Source organism: Salvelinus alpinus, chromosome 12 (genome assembly GCF_045679555.1).
Source record: "Salvelinus alpinus chromosome 12, SLU_Salpinus.1, whole genome shotgun sequence".
NCBI classification, from domain to species: domain Eukaryota; kingdom Metazoa; phylum Chordata; class Actinopteri; order Salmoniformes; family Salmonidae; genus Salvelinus; species Salvelinus alpinus.
In genome coordinates this window covers 23,369,885-23,388,125 of record NC_092097.1, presented here as the reverse complement: position 1 = coordinate 23,388,125, position 18,241 = coordinate 23,369,885, and the positions used below count along the sequence as shown (strand labels likewise).

At 44.1% G+C, this 18,241-nt stretch overlaps 1 protein-coding gene across 2 annotated transcripts in view; it reads right to left on the bottom strand.

Moving 5' to 3' along the window:
* LOC139535719 (multiple epidermal growth factor-like domains protein 6) overlaps positions 1 to 17,637 on the bottom strand; it is an 82,277-nt gene extending 64,640 nt beyond the window's left edge. For both annotated transcript variants that reach the window (XM_071335434.1, XM_071335436.1), the window contains exons 1-3: positions 17,290 to 17,637; positions 15,405 to 15,539; positions 11,085 to 11,194 (exon numbers count right to left, since the gene is read on the bottom strand). In XM_071335434.1, the coding sequence (XP_071191535.1) occupies positions 11,085 to 11,194; positions 15,405 to 15,539; positions 17,290 to 17,375 (331 nt within the window). In that variant the 5' untranslated portion in view covers positions 17,376 to 17,637. The remainder of the gene's footprint in view (positions 1 to 11,084; positions 11,195 to 15,404; positions 15,540 to 17,289) is intronic.
* Positions 17,638 to 18,241: the final 604 nt, after the last annotated feature.

Sequence of the window (18,241 nt, the reverse complement as noted above, 5' to 3'; positions counted from 1 at the left end):
CTGTCAGCGATTGGCCCGCTCCTAAGTCACGTGTCGAGTTACAGCGCTTTCTCGGTTTCGCTAATTTCTATCGGCGTTTCATTCGTAATTTCGGTCAAGTGGCTGCCCCTCTCACAGCTCTGACTTCTGTCAAGACTTGCTTTAAGTGGTCCGGTTCCGCCCAGGGAGCTTTTGATCTCCTCAAGAAGCGTTTTACATCCGCCCCTATCCTTGTTACTCCTGACGTCACTAAACAATTCATTGTCGAGGTTGACGCTTCAGAGGTGGGCGTGGGAGCCATTCTGTCCCAGCGCTTCCAGTCTGACGATAAGGTCCATCCTTGCGCTTACTTTTCTCATCGCCTGTCGCCATCGGAACGCAACTATGATGTGGGTAACCGCGAACTGCTCGCCATCCGCTTAGCCATAGGCGAATGGCGACAGTGGTTGGAGGGGGCGACCGTCCCTTTTGTCGTTTGGACTGACCATAAGAACCTTGAGTACATCCGTTCTGCCAAACGACTTAATGCACGTCAAGCTCGTTGGGCGTTGTTTTTCGCTCGTTTCGAGTTCGTGATTTCCTATCGCCCGGGAAATAAGAACACCAAGCCTGATGCCTTATCCCGTCTCTTTAGTTCTTCTGTGGCTTCTACCGACCCCGAGGGGATTCTCCCTGAAGGGCGTGTTGTCGGGTTGACTGTCTGGGGAATTGAGAGACAGGTAAAGCAAGCACTCACTCACACTGCGTCGCCGCGCGCTTGTCCTAGTAACCTTCTGTTCGTTCCTGTCTCTACTCGTCTGGCTGTTCTTCAGTGGGCTCATTCTGCCAAGTTAGCTGGCCACCCCGGCGTTCGGGGTACGCTTGCTTCTATTCGCCAGCGGTTTTGGTGGCCTACTCAGGAGCGGGACACGCGCCGTTTCGTGGCTGCTTGTTCGGACTGCGCGCAGACTAAGTCAGGTAACTCTCCTCCTGCCGGTCGTCTCAGACCGCTTCCCATTCCTTCTCGACCATGGTCTCACATCGCCTTAGACTTTATTACCGGTCTGCCTTCGTCTGCGGGGAAGACTGTGATTCTTACGGTTATCGATAGGTTCTCTAAGGCGGCACATTTCATTCCCCTCGCTAAGCTTCCTTCCGCTAAGGAGACGGCACAAATCATCATTGAGAATGTGTTCAGAATTCATGGCCTCCCGTTAGACGCCGTTTCAGACAGAGGCCCGCAATTCACGTCACAGTTTTGGAGGGAGTTCTGTCGTTTGATTGGTGCTTCCGTCAGTCTCTCTTCCGGGTTTCATCCCCAGTCTAACGGTCAAGCAGAAAGGGCCAATCAGTCGATTGGTCGCATATTACGCAGCCTTTCGTTTCGAAACCCTGCGTCTTGGGCAGAACAGCTCCCCTGGGCTGAGTACGCTCACAACTCGCTTCCTTCGTCTGCTACCGGGCTATCTCCGTTTCAGAGTAGTCTTGGTTACCAGCCTCCTCTGTTCTCGTCCCAGCTCGCCGAGTCCAGCGTTCCCTCCGCTCAGGCTTTTGTCCAACGTTGTGAGCGCACCTGGAGGAGGGTCAGGTCTGCACTTTGCCGTTACAGGGCGCAGACTGTGAGAGCCGCCAATAAACGTAGGATTAAGAGTCCTAGGTATTGTCGCGGTCAGAGAGTGTGGCTTTCCACTCGTAACCTTCCCCTTACGACAGCTTCTCGCAAGTTGACTCCGCGGTTCATTGGTCCGTTCCGTGTCTCTCAGGTCGTCAATCCTGTCGCTGTGCGACTGCTTCTTCCGCGACATCTTCGTCGCGTCCACCCTGTCTTCCATGTCTCTTGTGTCAAGCCTTTTCTTCGCGCCCCCGTTCGTCTTCCCTCCCCCCCCCCCCGTCCTTGTCGAGGGCGCACCTATTTACAAGGTACGGAGGATCATGGACATGCGTTCTCGGGGACGTGGTCACCAGTACTTAGTGGATTGGGAGGGTTACGGTCCTGAGGAGAGGAGTTGGGTTCCATCTCGGGACGTGCTGGACCGTTCGTTGATTGATGATTTCCTTCGTTGCCGCCAGGGTTCCTCCTCGAGTGCGCCAGGAGGCGCTCGGTGAGTGGGGGGGTACTGTCATGTTTTGTCTTTGATCATCATGTCTTGTCCCTGTGCTTCCCTCTGCTGGTCTTATTAGGTTCTTTCCCTCTTTCTATCCCTCTCTCTCCTCCTCCCTCTCTCCCTCTCCCGCTCTCTCTCTCTATCGTTCCGTTCCTGCTCCCAGCTGTTTCTCATTCTCCTAACGACCTCATTTACTCTTTCACACCTGTCCCCTATTTTGCCCTCTGATTAGAGTCCCTATTTCTCCCTCTGTTTTCCGCTTCTGTCCTTGTCGGATTCTTGTTTGATGTTTGCTGTTCTGTGTCCTTGTTCCGCCCTGTCGTGTTTTTGCCTTCTTCAGATGCTGCGTGTGAGCAGGTGTCTATGTCAGCTACGGCCTGTGCCTTCCTGAAGCGACCTGCAGTCTGTGGTCGCGTCTCCAGTCGTTCCTCTCTACTGACGAGAGGATTTCAGTTTCCTGTTTTGGATTTACCTTTGATAATATCCAGGAGAATCATTGTTTGTTTAAGACTGGAATAAAGACTCTGTTTCTATTACGTCGCTTTTGGGTCCTCATTCACCAGCATAACAGATACTTCAGTCTAAGAATCCCAACTATGTCATGTCAATAGGATGCTTGTCCCACACTATCTGAAATCAGGATTAGAAGGCAGGGAATAAAACGACTAGGAAAAGGGAGGAAGGGGAGGGACAGAGAAGGAGCCGTGACAATAAACCAAAATATTTCAATTGTTTTACAATTCTCAATCCTTAAATATGACAAAATAAGAGTATCTCTTAGCAGAGGGTGAGGGAGAACTCAACAAGTGGAGCCAGCAAGTCGGAAAATGCCCACAGCAAAAGTGAACAGCTGGACTGTATATGGGCGAGAGATGGGGAGAGAAGGAGGACGATAGAAGTAAGCCAAAAGGAGAAGAGAGGGGGGGATAGACAGAGGGTTGGAAAGGGGGCTGTTAGCATGGCTGCTCATCACTGTGCCGGGCTGTTTTTCGACATGATGTGACTTCATTCCGCTCAGTTGTCTCACAATAATCACTGGTCATTAGTCTAATTAGCTTACAATCACTTTTTATTAGAGTAAAGGAACCTGCACCACACACACACATGCACGCACACATCTCACAGATGCCAGACACTTAATCACTATCTTAATGCACAACATTCTCATTTCTATCTCTGGGGTTTTCAGAGGCTTTACTAAAGCTGTATGTTTTACGGTTTCTGCTAAAAAGCTGATCTGTCTCCTTGGATGTCAAATGCACTGTCCTATAGATTGAATTGCGTTGAATGAAGAACACTGGAGATAGCACAGGCCTAAGTGTGTGAGAGTGAGAGAGGGTGTGAGCTTCCTTTTATCCTGGTTCAATGGCCCAGAGAAAAGGGTGATTAGTTTTTCCCGTCTCAAAGTACTGCCACGTCTTAAGTTACGGAGATAAAAGCCCAGCCGTGCGTCGAAGAGAGCCGACATTGTCACGCAGAAGAAAAACAAAACCCTGCGACTTAGTGAGGGAGACACTAGGCAGTGCTGGGGAATGCCTGTTAGGACGTTTCTTTGTGTGGTGTTTTAAAACAAACCAAATCTCAGGGGTTGAGCAGACAGCCTAATGCTTCCCTGGATAATTTAATACTGTAACCTTCTAACCAGAGACAAAGAGGTCTTTGAGGAAAGCATGGACCCCATAATGAGACCCTGCTGAAAGGCACATCCAGGGGATCATCTCTTGCCCCCTCGGCCCATCCCAGCCTCTTCCCACCAGTGCCTGTCCCAGACATTACCATGCTCCACGGGCGTGAGAGGAGGCTAGATACAGCATACAGGGTGGTCCTGGGGCCTGGACACAGGGGATGAAGACTGGTAGGGATAGTGATGCCCACGCTGTTTACGGGGGCTTTGCCAGGGATGCTCTCTGAAGTATGCAGGTTACGCGATGCCGATCAGAGGCTGTAAAATCCCATCAAAGGGCCCTGCCAGGTCTCACTGGCTTGGGGATAAGCCTGTCTACACAGAGATGTTCAGCACAAGGCCAAGCAGCAGACTCACCCCCAGCCCCAGTCTTATGCCCCTTGCCCGCCTCATGCAGCCTCAGCAACAGAGCTAACCCAGCCTCAGCCACTGCCCTAGAGAAACTGTGCTCTCCTGTTACCGTGGCACCTAGCCCAGCAGATCCCCAGAAGCCTCCCATCCATCACCAACGGATTAGATTTGGGGAGATTCTCTTTAGACTCATTGTAATGTTTTCTTCTTGACTATTTTCTGTTCATTTGCAGTTCGACTCTCTATTCTGGGTTGATAGTCATTGTTTCTTGCCCCCAGACGAGGGTTGGTTGCAGTGGCAATTTAAGCATGCAAATCTTAGTGGGGCAAACCCCCCCCCCCCCCCCCACAAAAAATTATGCATGCCAGCAATGCCACGACACAACACTAAACAATCATTTAATTGGACTATAACGGTGACAAACGGTGCCCACACACTGTTAAGGCATACATAAAGCTGTCCCAACATCAGAGTCACAGAGTCAAAACCTTACCACCGCTACACATGGCCATCAGAGCCTTATCTGGCAGTGTATAAGAGGCAATAATGAGCGAGCTAGGACGGATAAAGTCAATATAACTATTTATTCAGCACTTTTGAAATGTACAGCGACAGAATTCAGAACATAGGCTGTGCTTACAGTATTCTCCCTGTACACCAAGTCAGAACCGTAGGATAAATAAAGGGTGCATATAAGCAGGCAATGAAAGCTCTTACAATATTCGATGATGACACTTCTCTAAAACAGGCTATAGACTACATGTAAACCACCAAGTCAGAACAGTAGGTTAAATTATGAGGGGAAAATCGACCAAAATATTAGGGTGAGATACATGGGCTACTAACAGTTTACTACAAAACATTTACTTAGTATTACTTTCTTAGCTACAGTATACATACAGTGGGGAGAACAAGTATTTGATACACTGCCGATTTTGCAGGTTTTCCTACTTACAAAGCATGTAGAGGTCTGTAATTTTTATCATAGGTACACTTCAACTGTGAGAGACGGAATCTAAAACAAAAATCCAGAAAATCACATTGTATGATTTTTAAGTAATTAATTTGCATTTTATTGCATGCCATAAGTATTTGATTACCTACCAACCAGTAAGAATTCCGTCTCTCACAGACCTGTTAGTTTTTCTTTAATTAAGAAGCCCTTCTGTTCTCCACTCATTACCTGTATTAACTGCACCTGTTTGAACTCGTTACCTGTATAAAAGACACCTGTCCACACACTCAATCAAACAGACTCCAACCTCTCCACAATGTATCTCCCTGGGATATTACATCATTTATGCAGCAGCATACAATACATTTTTGAACAGGAAGGTGGCGTGGCGGTCCTTCATGGGCAAATTTTGTCATCAAACTTTGTCATCAAAGTCTGACATTCTCTGGATTTATGGAGCTTTCAAGACAACTGTGAACTTGTAAAAAAACAAGGTTGAATCATGACATTAATGATCTTTAGGTTGGAGCTCTAGAAAGAGGCCAGAGTTCCCGAATTGGAATTCCGAATTGGATGACTGTTTAAAATGCATTTTCCCAGTCGGAGCTTGTATTTCCCAGTTCACAGTTGTCTTCGACTCAATGAAGTCTGAGATTTCCCAGTTCCCGAGTTTCCAGTTGTTTTGAACGCGGCAGAAGTCATGCTGGAATGACAGCATGGCCAATGTATTCAACCTTTTCTGGCCCATGGTGTTGAATGTTTATCCGTTTAAGCTTGGAAAAGAGACCCTTAAACCCAGACTTGGACCACACCCCCAATCCACTGAATAGCTGGCTTGCGATTGCTTTGCAATACTTGCAGTTAGCCACCGATTTCTTCCAAACCACTCATTGTTGAATTTGCGAACTTGTTGTGTAATGTTTATAACCAATGAGCACCGATAAATTTGATCTATAATTTCTCTTCGTAATTTCTCTTCATATGACAACGATTGAAAAGGATTTGCCGGTAGATTGTTGACTTGATTCATGATGATGACTGCTAGCTTCCATCTAAGATCTTGAAAGTATGATGTTGCCAGTCCAATCAAAGCTACTGTAGATATAACGTGATTTGACGTAATTTGGAAGGGTACTTCTAATGTAACTTAATGGCAGCACCCATCCGGTTTGCGCTTAGTGGGACTATCATTTGTTTTTCAACAGGACAATGACCCAACACACCTCCAGGCTGTGTAAGGGCTAGTTGACCAAGAAGGAGTGTGAATGAGCGCTGGATCAGATGACCTGGCCTCCACTATCACCCGACCTCAACCAAATTGAGATGGTGTGGGATGAGTTGAACCGCAGAGTGAAGGAAAAGCAGCCAACAAATGCCCAGCATATGTGGGAACTCCTTCAAGACTGTTGGAAAAGCATTCCAGGTGAATCTGGTTGAGAGAATGCCAAGAGTGTGCAAAGCTGTCATCAAGGCAAAGGGTGGCTACTTTGAATCTAAAATATTAAATATATTTTGATTTGTTTTACACTTTTTTGGTTACTACATGACTCCATATGTGTTATTTCATAGTTTTAATGTCTTCACTATTATTCTACAATGTAGAAAATAGTACAAATAAAGAAAAAGCCTTGTGTCTGGTACTATATATTAGCTAAACAGTTGGGGCTCAAAATCACCTGCACTGAATGACAGGTCGCCACTGGTTTGTTGGTTGTGACTTGGGTTGCAAAGGGTCAGAAACTTTCTGGTAAATTTCTGGAATTTTCCCGGAAATTTTCCATGGGAAGTTAAGCCCGGGAATTTGGGGTATTTTACTTAAATTCATCAAAAAAGTTAGCTTATAACAGTGAACCTTTTTTGTGGCATACACATAAGGCAATTCTAGGTCTTGTGGCATATTGTGGTTAAACTATCCACTATTCAATGGAATTGCAACCCTCTGCAATCACAGTGCATTCTTCCATCACATGTCCAGTGCACTCTTCCATCACATGTACAGCTGATTCTCAAGATCTTGCACACTAATGAGATGCTATTGAGGCCACACTACTACACTGTCTGAGCCAAAGACTTCATACTTTCTGGTAAGTTTTGATTACAATACTGCGCGGGGTGAATATATTTTATATGACATACATGATTTTTGGTTAACTAATAAATAGTAGCCTACAGCAAAGTGTGTTTAAATCATTTCTAACTTGTTAACAATTTCTGCTAGTTAGTTTTTGCTACCATGTGGGTTTTAGCTTGCTTGAGCCTGCTAACTGAGGAGTGTTAATTCACCTGTTTCCATACATGTTTAATTTTAAAACAATTATCTTACAAAGGAGTTGTTCAATTTAACTGCTTAACTATTTATCTGTTCAAGGAATTGTATTTGGGGTTTTTTACATTTTTTTTTCTTCTAATCTTTACAGGAAATACCATGGGCACTGTCTGATGTGTGGAAACATTTCACTGCAGCTAATGTAGAAAGAAAAGCTGTGTATCAGGAATCAAGGTAAGACCCAAGTGCAGACCGTGTGAAGTAACAATGTTTATTTTAAGGGGCAGGCAAATGACAGGTCAAGGCAGGCAGGCTCCGGGTCAGGGAAAGGCAGAGTTCAGTAATCCAGAGGTGGAGCAAAGGTACCAGTCGGCAGGCAGGCTCAGGGTCAGGGTAAGCAGAGGTCAATAATCCATAGGTGGGACAAAGGTACAGGACGGCTGGCAGGCTCAGGGTCCGGGACGGGCAGAGTGGTCAGGCGGGCGGGTACAAGGTCAGGACAGGCAAGGGTCAAAAACCAGGAGGATGAGAGAGGCAGGGAAAAAGACAGGAGCTGACAGGACGAACGCTGGTAAGCTTGACAAACAAGACGAACTGGCAACAGACAAACAGAAAACACAGGTATAAGTACACATGGGATAATGGGGAAGATGAGCGACAACTGGAGGGGGTGGAGACAAGCACAAAGACAGGTGAAACAGATCAGGGCGTGACACTGTGTATATTTGCAAATACTGTGTCAAATCATATATGAAGAATGCAACAAAGATGCAGAATCATCTGGCCAAGTGCATAAAGTTCCCTCAGCGCTCACAACAAGCAACCTCTGACAAAAGCCCCTCTACTTCTATTCAAGGTGAAGATTATGACTCAGAAACTTAATCGATAGCAGCTCAGAAGTTTTCTTGACTCAATGGAGGAACGTAGTCAGAGAAATGCTGATGAATGTCTTGCTCGAGCTGTGTATGCAACTGGTTCACCTCTGATGCTCACAGGCAATGTTTATTGGAAGAGATTTCTGAATGTTCTTCATCCAGCATACACCCCTCCAACCAGACATGCTTTATCTACTCATTTGCTGGATGCAGAGTTCAACAGATTTCAAGTGAAGGTCAAGCAAATCATAGAGAAAGCAGACTGTATTGCAATCATGTCTGATGGGTGGTCGAATGTTCGTGGCAAGGAATAATTATAATCTCCACCCCTCAACCAGTATCCTACAAGAGCACAGTCACAAGGGACAACAGGCACACTGGTCTCTACATTGCAGATGAGCTGAAGGCAGTCATCAATGGCCTTGGACCTCAGAAGGTATTTGCACTGGTGACAGACAATGCTGCGAACATGAAGGCTGCTTGGTGTAAAGTGGAGGAGTCCTACCCTCACATCACCCCCATTGGCTGTCCTGCTCATGCATTGAATCTGCTCCTCAAGGACATCATGGCACTGAAAACAATGGATACACTCTACAAGAGAGCCAAGGAAATGGTTAGGTATGTGAAGGGTCATCAAGTTATAGCAGCAATCTACCTCACCAAGCAAAGTGAGAAGAATAAGAGCACCACGTTGAAGCTGCCCAGCAACACCCGTTGGAGTGGTGTTGTCATCAAGTTTGACAGTCTCCTAGAGGTGAAAGAGTCTCCAAGAAATGGCCACATCACAGTTTGCCGATATGGACAGCCCCATCAAGAGTATCCTCCTGGATGATGTATTTTGGGAGAGAGTGGTAAGCAGCCTGAAACTCCTGAAACCTATAGCAGTAGCCATTGCACGGATTGAGGGAGACAATGCCATCCTGTCTAATGTTCAGACTCTGCTTGCAGGTGTAAGAGAAGAAATCTGTACTGCCCTGCCCTGCCCACTTCACTGTTGCTCCAAGCAGAGGAAACTGCAGTTCTGAAATGCATCTGCCTGAAGGCCATACACGCTGCAGCGTACATGTTGGACCCCAAGTATGCTGGGGTCCAACAGCATCCTGTCTGGTGCAGAGATCAACAAGGGCTATGGTGTCATCACTACCGTGTCTCGCCACCTTGGCCTGGATGAGGGCAAGTTTCTTGGCAGTCAGGCGAAGTACACTTCCAAGCAAGAGCTTTGGGATGGAGATACCAATATGGCAGTCGTGCCAACATATCTCATCAGCCACCTGGTGGAAGGGACTTTGGGGATCTGAGGCCCTTTCCCCTGTTGCCTCCATCATCCTCCAAATTCCACCAACATCAGCCGCCTCAGAGCGCAACTGGTCCTTGTTTGGGAACACACACACCAAAGCACGCAACAAGCTGACCAATACAAGGGTTGAAAATTGGTGGCCTTCCGTGCAAATTTGAGGCTTTTTGAGCCTGACAACGAGCCATCCACAACAAGGTTGGAAAGTGACAGTGAAGATGAGGCCTCAGATTCTGATGTTCAAGAGGTGGACATTGAGGAGGTCCAGGGAGAAGATATGGAAGCCTGGGAGGAGGACAACCAAAGCTTTAGTGTCTAAACTATCATTTTACAGATGTATGTTGAAAATGTTTTTGGGAGATGTAATGGATCATTGGGGATCATTCAATATTCCCTTTCTTTTGTTGTTCAGTGAAATCATCCCATGTGAAGAGTCAACTAATTTAATTACAGTTCAATTTGAAACTTTAGTTTTAATTTTTTTTCTATTGGAAGGATTTAATAATTTTCAATGATGTCTACTTATGATAAGGTAAAAGGTTCATGTTTCTGTCTCCATATGATATGGTAAATATATCCAATGCAAAAAACATCTACATTTACATGGTATTAAAATTAATTTGCATATATTCCTGTTAATTCCCATATATTCCTGTTAATTCCCATATATTCCCATTAAGTCCCACGGAAAGTTTCCACCTCTGAATAATTCCCAAAATGTGCAACCCTATTTGTGACACAGGAGCCAGTTCTTACTCGGGTCCATGGTGCAAGCCTCCATCCTTTACCATCAGTTACTACCATACCTCTGAGTCCGCTGACTGGGAATATGGTGCATGACTATGTGAGCGTGAGCCAAGATTCAACTGTGGAGCCACAACAACACCAGGAAGCAGTCAGCACATTGGAATTGGCAAAACCAACTGAACAATGAGGAGCACCTGTCCAGCCATGCCCTCGCTCTCTGGCAGCAGAAACCCACACCATCTCAGGACGCAAGGAGCCCTGTCGAGCCAAGTGTAGTTGAGCCAGATGCATAGGGCATTAGGTCTGCTGGTCACTCAACACTTTAACATGTCTGTAAGTTCATTGTCGTCTTTGGTAGAATGTAAAAAAAGACATTGCAATGCAAACCTGGTTTAACAAAAATGTCAACAGTTGGTTATAAGCTTTCAACATGATTCAACACATTGGAGCTTTCGCCCAGTGTCCGGTTGGTTGTGAACGTCACACTGTTGCACTGAGGAAGGCCTAACATTGACTCATAACAGCTGCACAATGCAGTCAGTGGATGGCCTAAGTACCTCTTGACCTTACAACCTCTCCCTGAATGCTATCCCAACTACAGCGGCTCCTGACCCAGGGTGAGAGATGAGTTTGAGGCACCCTTCTATCCTCTCACGTGCCTATCGAGTATAACCTTGACTCCTGTGTAAGCGAGCATTCTCCCAAGAAAGATTACATTTGTACTGTACTAATAAACATATTCTGTATGCTGATAACAAAAAGCTGATTTGAAACATTAGGTGGTTGTGATACTTTAACACTGGAAACCCCAGTAATATGAAGCAATAGAAGAAAAGAGAAAGACTTACGATACAAGCAGCCAGCCTCTCCGTTGAGTTGAGACCATCCAGGACAGCACTTGTAAACCGTCTGGTAGTCTTGTCTGTAGACTTGTCTGTATGCTGTGTAATACGCTGTCCTGTTATCAAGGGAGACATGACATTATCAATAAATACAAATCAGATAATACAAAGCTAGTACACTAGATTAAGGTCTGTTGATTCTATAAAATAATTTTAGGTCTTGATTTATGGCACAATGTCAAGGTGTGTGTTTGTGGTCACAAAGTCACAAAGTATAATAATCAGCAAACATTTTCCCAGTCTTTTAAGTAACCCCTTTCAAAGCGTGAGACTGGCAGACTGAACTTCAGAGTAGGGTGTCTAACCCTGTAGTTTAGAAGCCCTCTCATGGCTCCACGGTCATTAAGCGTTGTGGAAAAACGTTTTGTTTACGGTGTGTAATTTAAGCTTTGACTGCCTTCAAAGCTGCCTGCGTCTTTGTAACGCGGTAAATATATGAAGAAAGCCTAAACGGCACTTTGAAAAAACTCCCCAGAGAGTGAGCCGTGAGTCACAGAGACAGAGTCAGGGGTTAGCCGCAGGACTCTCCCTCACAGGTATGTACCTGGCCTCTGGAGATGCCTCGGCTAAATACCGTAGGTACAGGGAGCTCCAAAAGTATTGGGACATTGACACATTTGTTGTTGTTTTGGCTCTGTACTCCAGCACTTTGGATGTGAAATGATACAATGACTACGAGGATAAAGGGGAGACTGTCAGCTTTAATTTGAGGGTATTTACATCCATATCGGGTGAACCGTTTAGAAATTACAGCACTTTTTGTACATAGTCCCCCCCTCCATGTGTATTAAAGTAGTCAAAAGTTTAGTATTTGGTTCCATATTCCTAGCACGCAATGATTACATCAAGCTTGTGTATCTACAAACTTGTTGGATGCATTTGCTGTTTGTTTTGGTTGTGTTTCAGATTCTTTTGTGTCCAATAGAAATGAATGGTATACAATGTATTGTCATTTTGGAGTCCCTTTTATTGTAAATAAGAATAGCATATGTTTCTGAACACGTCTACAGTAATATGGATGCTACCATGATTACAGATAGTCCTGAATGAATCGTGAATAATGACGAGGGAGAAAGTTAGACCGACAAATATCATACCCTTCAAAAAAATACTAACCTCCACTATTATTGTAAAGTTGAGAAGTTAGCATATCTTGGGGGTATGATATTGGTGCATCTGTAACTTTCTCAATCATCATTATTTTTTTCCGATTCATTCAGGACTATCCATAATCATGGTAGCATCCACATCACAAGTGTTTAGAAACATATTCTATTCTTAGCTTACCCTCCTGGAGAGCTGGGCTACATCTTCCACTTAGCACTATATGAGAGGGCTACTGTATTTTCAGAACAAAAAAGAGGGAAGAGGAGAGGAGCCAGAGGAGAGAGATTTTGCCAGATATTTATGGGGATGAGGATGAAGCACTCTGTTTAAACAGCTTTGACATGATTACTGTTAAGACAAAAAAAATGCACAACACAGAATTATCCATAGGTAATACATGCAATAGACCAGTGTTTCCCAAACTAGGGGTCGCGACCCTGTTTTCTTCCTACAAATGTGGCTTTATCTTTTGAACTGTTTAAGCTACAAAATATTATAACCCCATCACTGAAAGATAAGACTCCAAGGACACATATGTGTCTTCTGCTTCCCTCTACAATGTCCACAAGCCGATCAGGATTCCTTAAAACAGAGTGGATAAGACCAGGCACTAAATAGACTAGGGGAAAAAGAACAACATCAATGTTCTTTTCTACATAGAAGATCCACTGGCGTACCGGACACCCCCGCAAGGCGAGTTCTGATGGCCCTTGAACCTGTCATAGATGTCCATTTTTTTAATTTAATAAATCATTGACAGTAACCCACCACTAAGTCATTCATAAACCTTTTTAATTTCCATATGAATTAGGAAGTTAAGTGTTTTTGTTCTTGGGCTTCAGGAATGTGACTGAAAAAGTGCCTCAAACCTTGAAAAATAAAAACTTAAACTGATTGAAAGTAAGGGGAAATTGGTGAACAAATGCCGTGGTCAAGGCTACAACGGTACCAGTGCAATGAGTGGAACTTACTCAGGTGTTCAAAAACGCATATCAGACAGAGCCTAATGCTTAATAGGTAGTTCTTTATGAGTTTTAGTTTAGAAAACAATCTCTTTGCAGGAGCGACAGTTACAGGGATGGTAAAAACAGCTTGATTGCCTTGGCAATATCAGGGAAACTGGGCAGAAGGCAGTGGTGCTTCAAATACAGCAGTTCTGCAACATCTTTAATTGAGCATCTCATCCTCCTTAATTGCCGGCTCAACATGTTACAGAAAGAGATTAACTGTATAGGAAGCGATAAGTCGTCTGGATCCTGGACAGCCAATAAATTGGCAGATGCAAACAGATTATCATATTTAGTTGACAACAGCTCGAGTGCTTTAACAAAAAAAGCAGTTTGTGATTTCGTTCATACTGGTGAAACAGCGTTTGTGTTGTGTGGTTGCAATATCAACAGTCCCTTATCTCTGGTATATCTTGGCATCATTCAAGACTAAGGTTAAATTGTTTGCAGCGCAATGGACATATAATGTACAATGTCTCAAGAAAGACTGTCTGAGGGCCTCTCGAGTGGTACAGCGTTCTAAGGCACTGCATCACAGTGCTTGAGGCGTCACTACAGCCCTGGGTTCGATTCCAGGCTGTGTTACAGCCGGCCGTGACCGGGAGACCCATGAGGCAGCGCACAATTGGCCCAGCGTTGTCCGGGTTAGGGGAGGGTTTGGCCGGCCAGGATTTCCTTGTCCCATCGTGCGCTAGTGACTCCTTGTGGCGGACCGGGCGCCTGCAAGTTGACTTTAGTTACCAGTTGGACGGTGTTTCTCCAACACATTGGTGCGGCTGGCTTTCGGGTTAAGCAAGCTCTCGATGGCTCTCAACCTTCGCCTCTCCCGAGTCCATAGGGGAGTTGCAGCGTTGGTACAAGACTGTAACTACCAATTGGATATCACGAAAAACTGATAATTTATTTTATTTTTATATAAAAAATCTAATAAAAATGTTAAAATATAAATAAAATATATACAAAATAAATAAAGGGAACAAGGCAACAGTAAACATGTTGTCCCCCACGAATGATGCAGCGCCCACTCTTGGGCCAATTGAGATATCGCGTGTGACTAACACATTTCTGTTAATTACTACAGCTTCCGCCTTGGGCCAATCAGCGTAATTTTGTAAATGCCGGATCTCCATGGCAAGACGCATCATTCACCCAAGTTTTGTCAAAATCGGGGCAGTGCTGTCTGAGATATCATGTGTGACTTCCCTCCCCGATTTCATTGTGTGGGACAAAAAAGACACAGAGAGAGAAAGAAGCAGCAAGGAGCTCTTCAGGAGACCAGAGGAGTCTCTCAAGCTGGATTTAATTTACCTTGAATATTGCAGACCATTTGTGTAAGCCATTAACCAGACAAAACTCACTGAGTTCAACAATAAATAGTGGCTGAATTTATCCTCAAGCCGACTACATTTTTCTCATTGTTAAGCTATTTGATGTAATTTTTTATTAAAACAAACCAACACAGTCATGAGGAGTGCACGACAAGGCTTAATCCCCCTCAGGAGGCTGACATGTTTTTGCATGGATCCTAAGATCCTCAAAAGAATTCTACAGCTGCACCATTGAGAGCATCTTGACTGGCTGCATCACCGCTTGGCATCTGACCACAAGGCGCTACAGAGGGTAATGTGGACAGCCGAGTACACCAGGACCTCTATACCAGGCAGTGTCAGAGGAGGCCTAAACATTTTCAAACACTCCAGCCACCCAAGTCATAAACTGTTTTCTCTGCTACCGCATGGCAAGCGGTACCAATGCACCAAGTTAAATAGTTAACCAAATAGCCACCCGGACTACCTGCATTGACACTTTTTGCACTAACTTTTTTTGACTCATCACATATGCTGCTGATAGTTTACTATCTGTCACGTACATACTGTATCTACCTCTATTACCTCGTACCCCTGCACATCAGCTCGGTACTGGTACCTCCTGTATATAACCAAGTTATCGTTACTCATTGGGTATCTGTTATTATTACGTGTTTTACTTTCTATTACTTTCTGCATTGTTGGGAATGGCCGTAAGTAACATTTCACTGTTACTCCTCACCTGTTGTTTACAAAGCATGTGATGAATAAAGTGCTATTTGATTTAATGGAGGAATGGATGGATAGAGGCATGGATGGATGCCTGAATTAAGAGCAGGACTCACCTTCTCTCGTATCCCATGCACCAGTTCTGTCCTAGGCAGCCTTGCTTCCAGATCTTGACCATGCGTGTGAAGGCCTGCACACAGGGCTGCCTTTGGGCAACCAGCATCACTTCCCGCTCTGCACACACATTGGGCCTGAAAGAGGGTAGCGGCAAAAATATATGGAACAAATCAAGCTATTTTTAAAGTGAGGGGGGAAAATGTAAGAGGTTGTTATGAAGCATGAACCATTGAAGATAAATGGACAAGGATTCCTAAGGGCTTATTCTGTACTGTAGGGCCGGGACGATACCAGAATCGCAATATTTATTTCCATGGCAAAAATGAAAACATGAAGCAGACCAATCTCTTTGGTCCTTTAAAAACCTGCTGTATGTAAAATATTGTGTCCTATAGCATGGGGAAATAAATCAAATGTGACTCTGGATGAAAAGAATAATGATGTTTGTTTTTAACATGTTCTCCTAAAGAAATTACACCCGCTTCATGTTTGTTTCCTTGCCACGATACTAACCTCTATCGCAATATTGGTATTGTCCCGGCCCTACTGTACCGTGTAGTGCAACACCCTTGTGGGGATTACTTAAAGTAAAAAAATGACAGAGTGCCCACGCTGTCTGCTAATACTTACGGGGAATTCCTCACACATTACTGTTTATATCGCTAAGCATGGCAGCACAAGACACTGCCTGCAGCAAGAATTCAATCATTCAACATTCACTAAGGCAGTACCTGATACTACAGTATGTCAAAATATTGACCAAAGAAGAGCAGAATACATCTATGTTTTTAGATTTATAAACCAGGTGCCATCAGTGCCATAGATCCCATCGCAACATATTCCCTGCATTGTAAAGTATCTAAAACCGTCTCAATGTGCCATACTATCCCTCTAACATTAAGCAGTGTTTCAGTACCTCTCTAGCAGCAGAAAGTGCAGTATGTCTAATAATTTAGGAGCAGCTCTGTAATTCCATGTCCAGACGTGTCTCATCTCTGGAATAATGTGTATGCCTGATGTGTCTGTAAAAACCTTCAGTTGGTGATGCTAATACTGGATCTACTAGCCCGAGACTGGCAATGGACTTACGGTAATGGTCTCACGGTAATGGTCTCACGGTAATGGTCTCATGGTAATGGTCTCACGGTAATGGTCTCATGGTAATGGTCTCACGGTAATGGTCTTACAGGCCCTCTAAGAATACTCATTATTCCTCACTATAAGGCAATGACAGGGTCATTACAGCTGAACAATTGAACATCTCTGAGATTTATATCATCCTTTTCATGAAGTCAGACATATCATAATCCCCTCATCTCTGACTTATTTCACCTGTTACTCTGGCATGCTCTCCATTATAGGGAAACGTAGAGGCGTCTCACGTATGCTGCATCATTAATCCGCCCTGAGATCATGTGTAATTATGTAAAGGTATACCATTACAGTGCATGTTGAGAGAGACACTAGAGTATTCTTATGACAACACTGTCATAGTTCAAGGTGCATTCCTTTCTGAGAAATGTACAAAATACAGCCTTAGAGTTGACTGGTTGTTCTCTGTGTATTTTAACTATGCACACCCAGGTATGGACACAATGTTTCTCCTTTCAATGCAAACATGAAATATTGAAATATATATGAATTGATAAATTTATATTCAAATCTCAAATTTCAACTAATGAAAGTTGTAAAATAATCATAAATTGTTTAACATGTCAAAAGATATTGGATTTTGGTTATATGTCAAGCTCAAATAAATAGCAGCAGTAGTAACAAGTCAAATTTTACCAGAAGTTTTATAATTTAGGTTACTGTGACTGTAAAATGTATTATCATGCAAAAACAATTTAAGTCAAAACAACGACAGCTTATAAAAAAACGTACATGTATGGTTGGAGATTTCCATAGCGGGACACTGCGTAAATCGCGTCGATAAATATAAAAAGTATTGAAACAAAGATAAAATCCATATTCACGTTGTGTTGAACGTATCAATATTTTGCGTATGCATTAATCCGTAGAAATGTAGCGACATTGACACATGTTTTAGCGAAAGCAAAACCAGTAGCCAATTTACTGGAGAGAAAAAATGAACACACGCATCACCGTTACACTTCAAACAGAGTGAGGAGCAGAGTCAGTCCCACACCTTCCAAAAGAGATGCAGCCATACATCCCGTAGAAAGTGGCGCTTGGAGGTCGATCCTTACTGGTTTAGCCTACCACATGCAGATGTTGAACGCACATACGTGCGCAATGGCTTATCGCCACCGAGTGAGTGGGGGTCTTGCTCATTTGAAGAGCCAATGGATCGTTTCAATGAAATGGATGTCTGAAATGGTAGCTTTTTCCACAAATGGTTTGTAACAGGTTGCAAGTTACAACTGTGTTCTTTTCTTCAGATATAGCCTGCTCATGTGAATGGATATGAGGGCCCCTTCGGCTACAATAAAACAATTAGTTCTAGGCCATTACTTTCTAGACAATGGCAGCAGGTAGATGTTACTGACGAAATAAAGAAAACACCAACATAAACTGTCTTAATACGGCATTGTGCGCCTTGGCATATATTCCACAAGTGCCTGGAACTCTATTGGGTGGATGTGACGTTCTTCCACAAGAAATTCCATAATTTTGTGTTTTGTTGATGGTGGTGGAAAACACTGTCTCAGGCGCTGCTCCAGAATCTCCCATAAGTGTTCAATTGGGTTGAGATCTGATGACTGACACACACACACACCCACACACTTTAAACCCCTTATGCTCCTTTGAGACCCCTCTTTCAAAGTCAGGGATCTCTTCGTCTGACATAGTAGGCAAAATAATGGGCAACTGG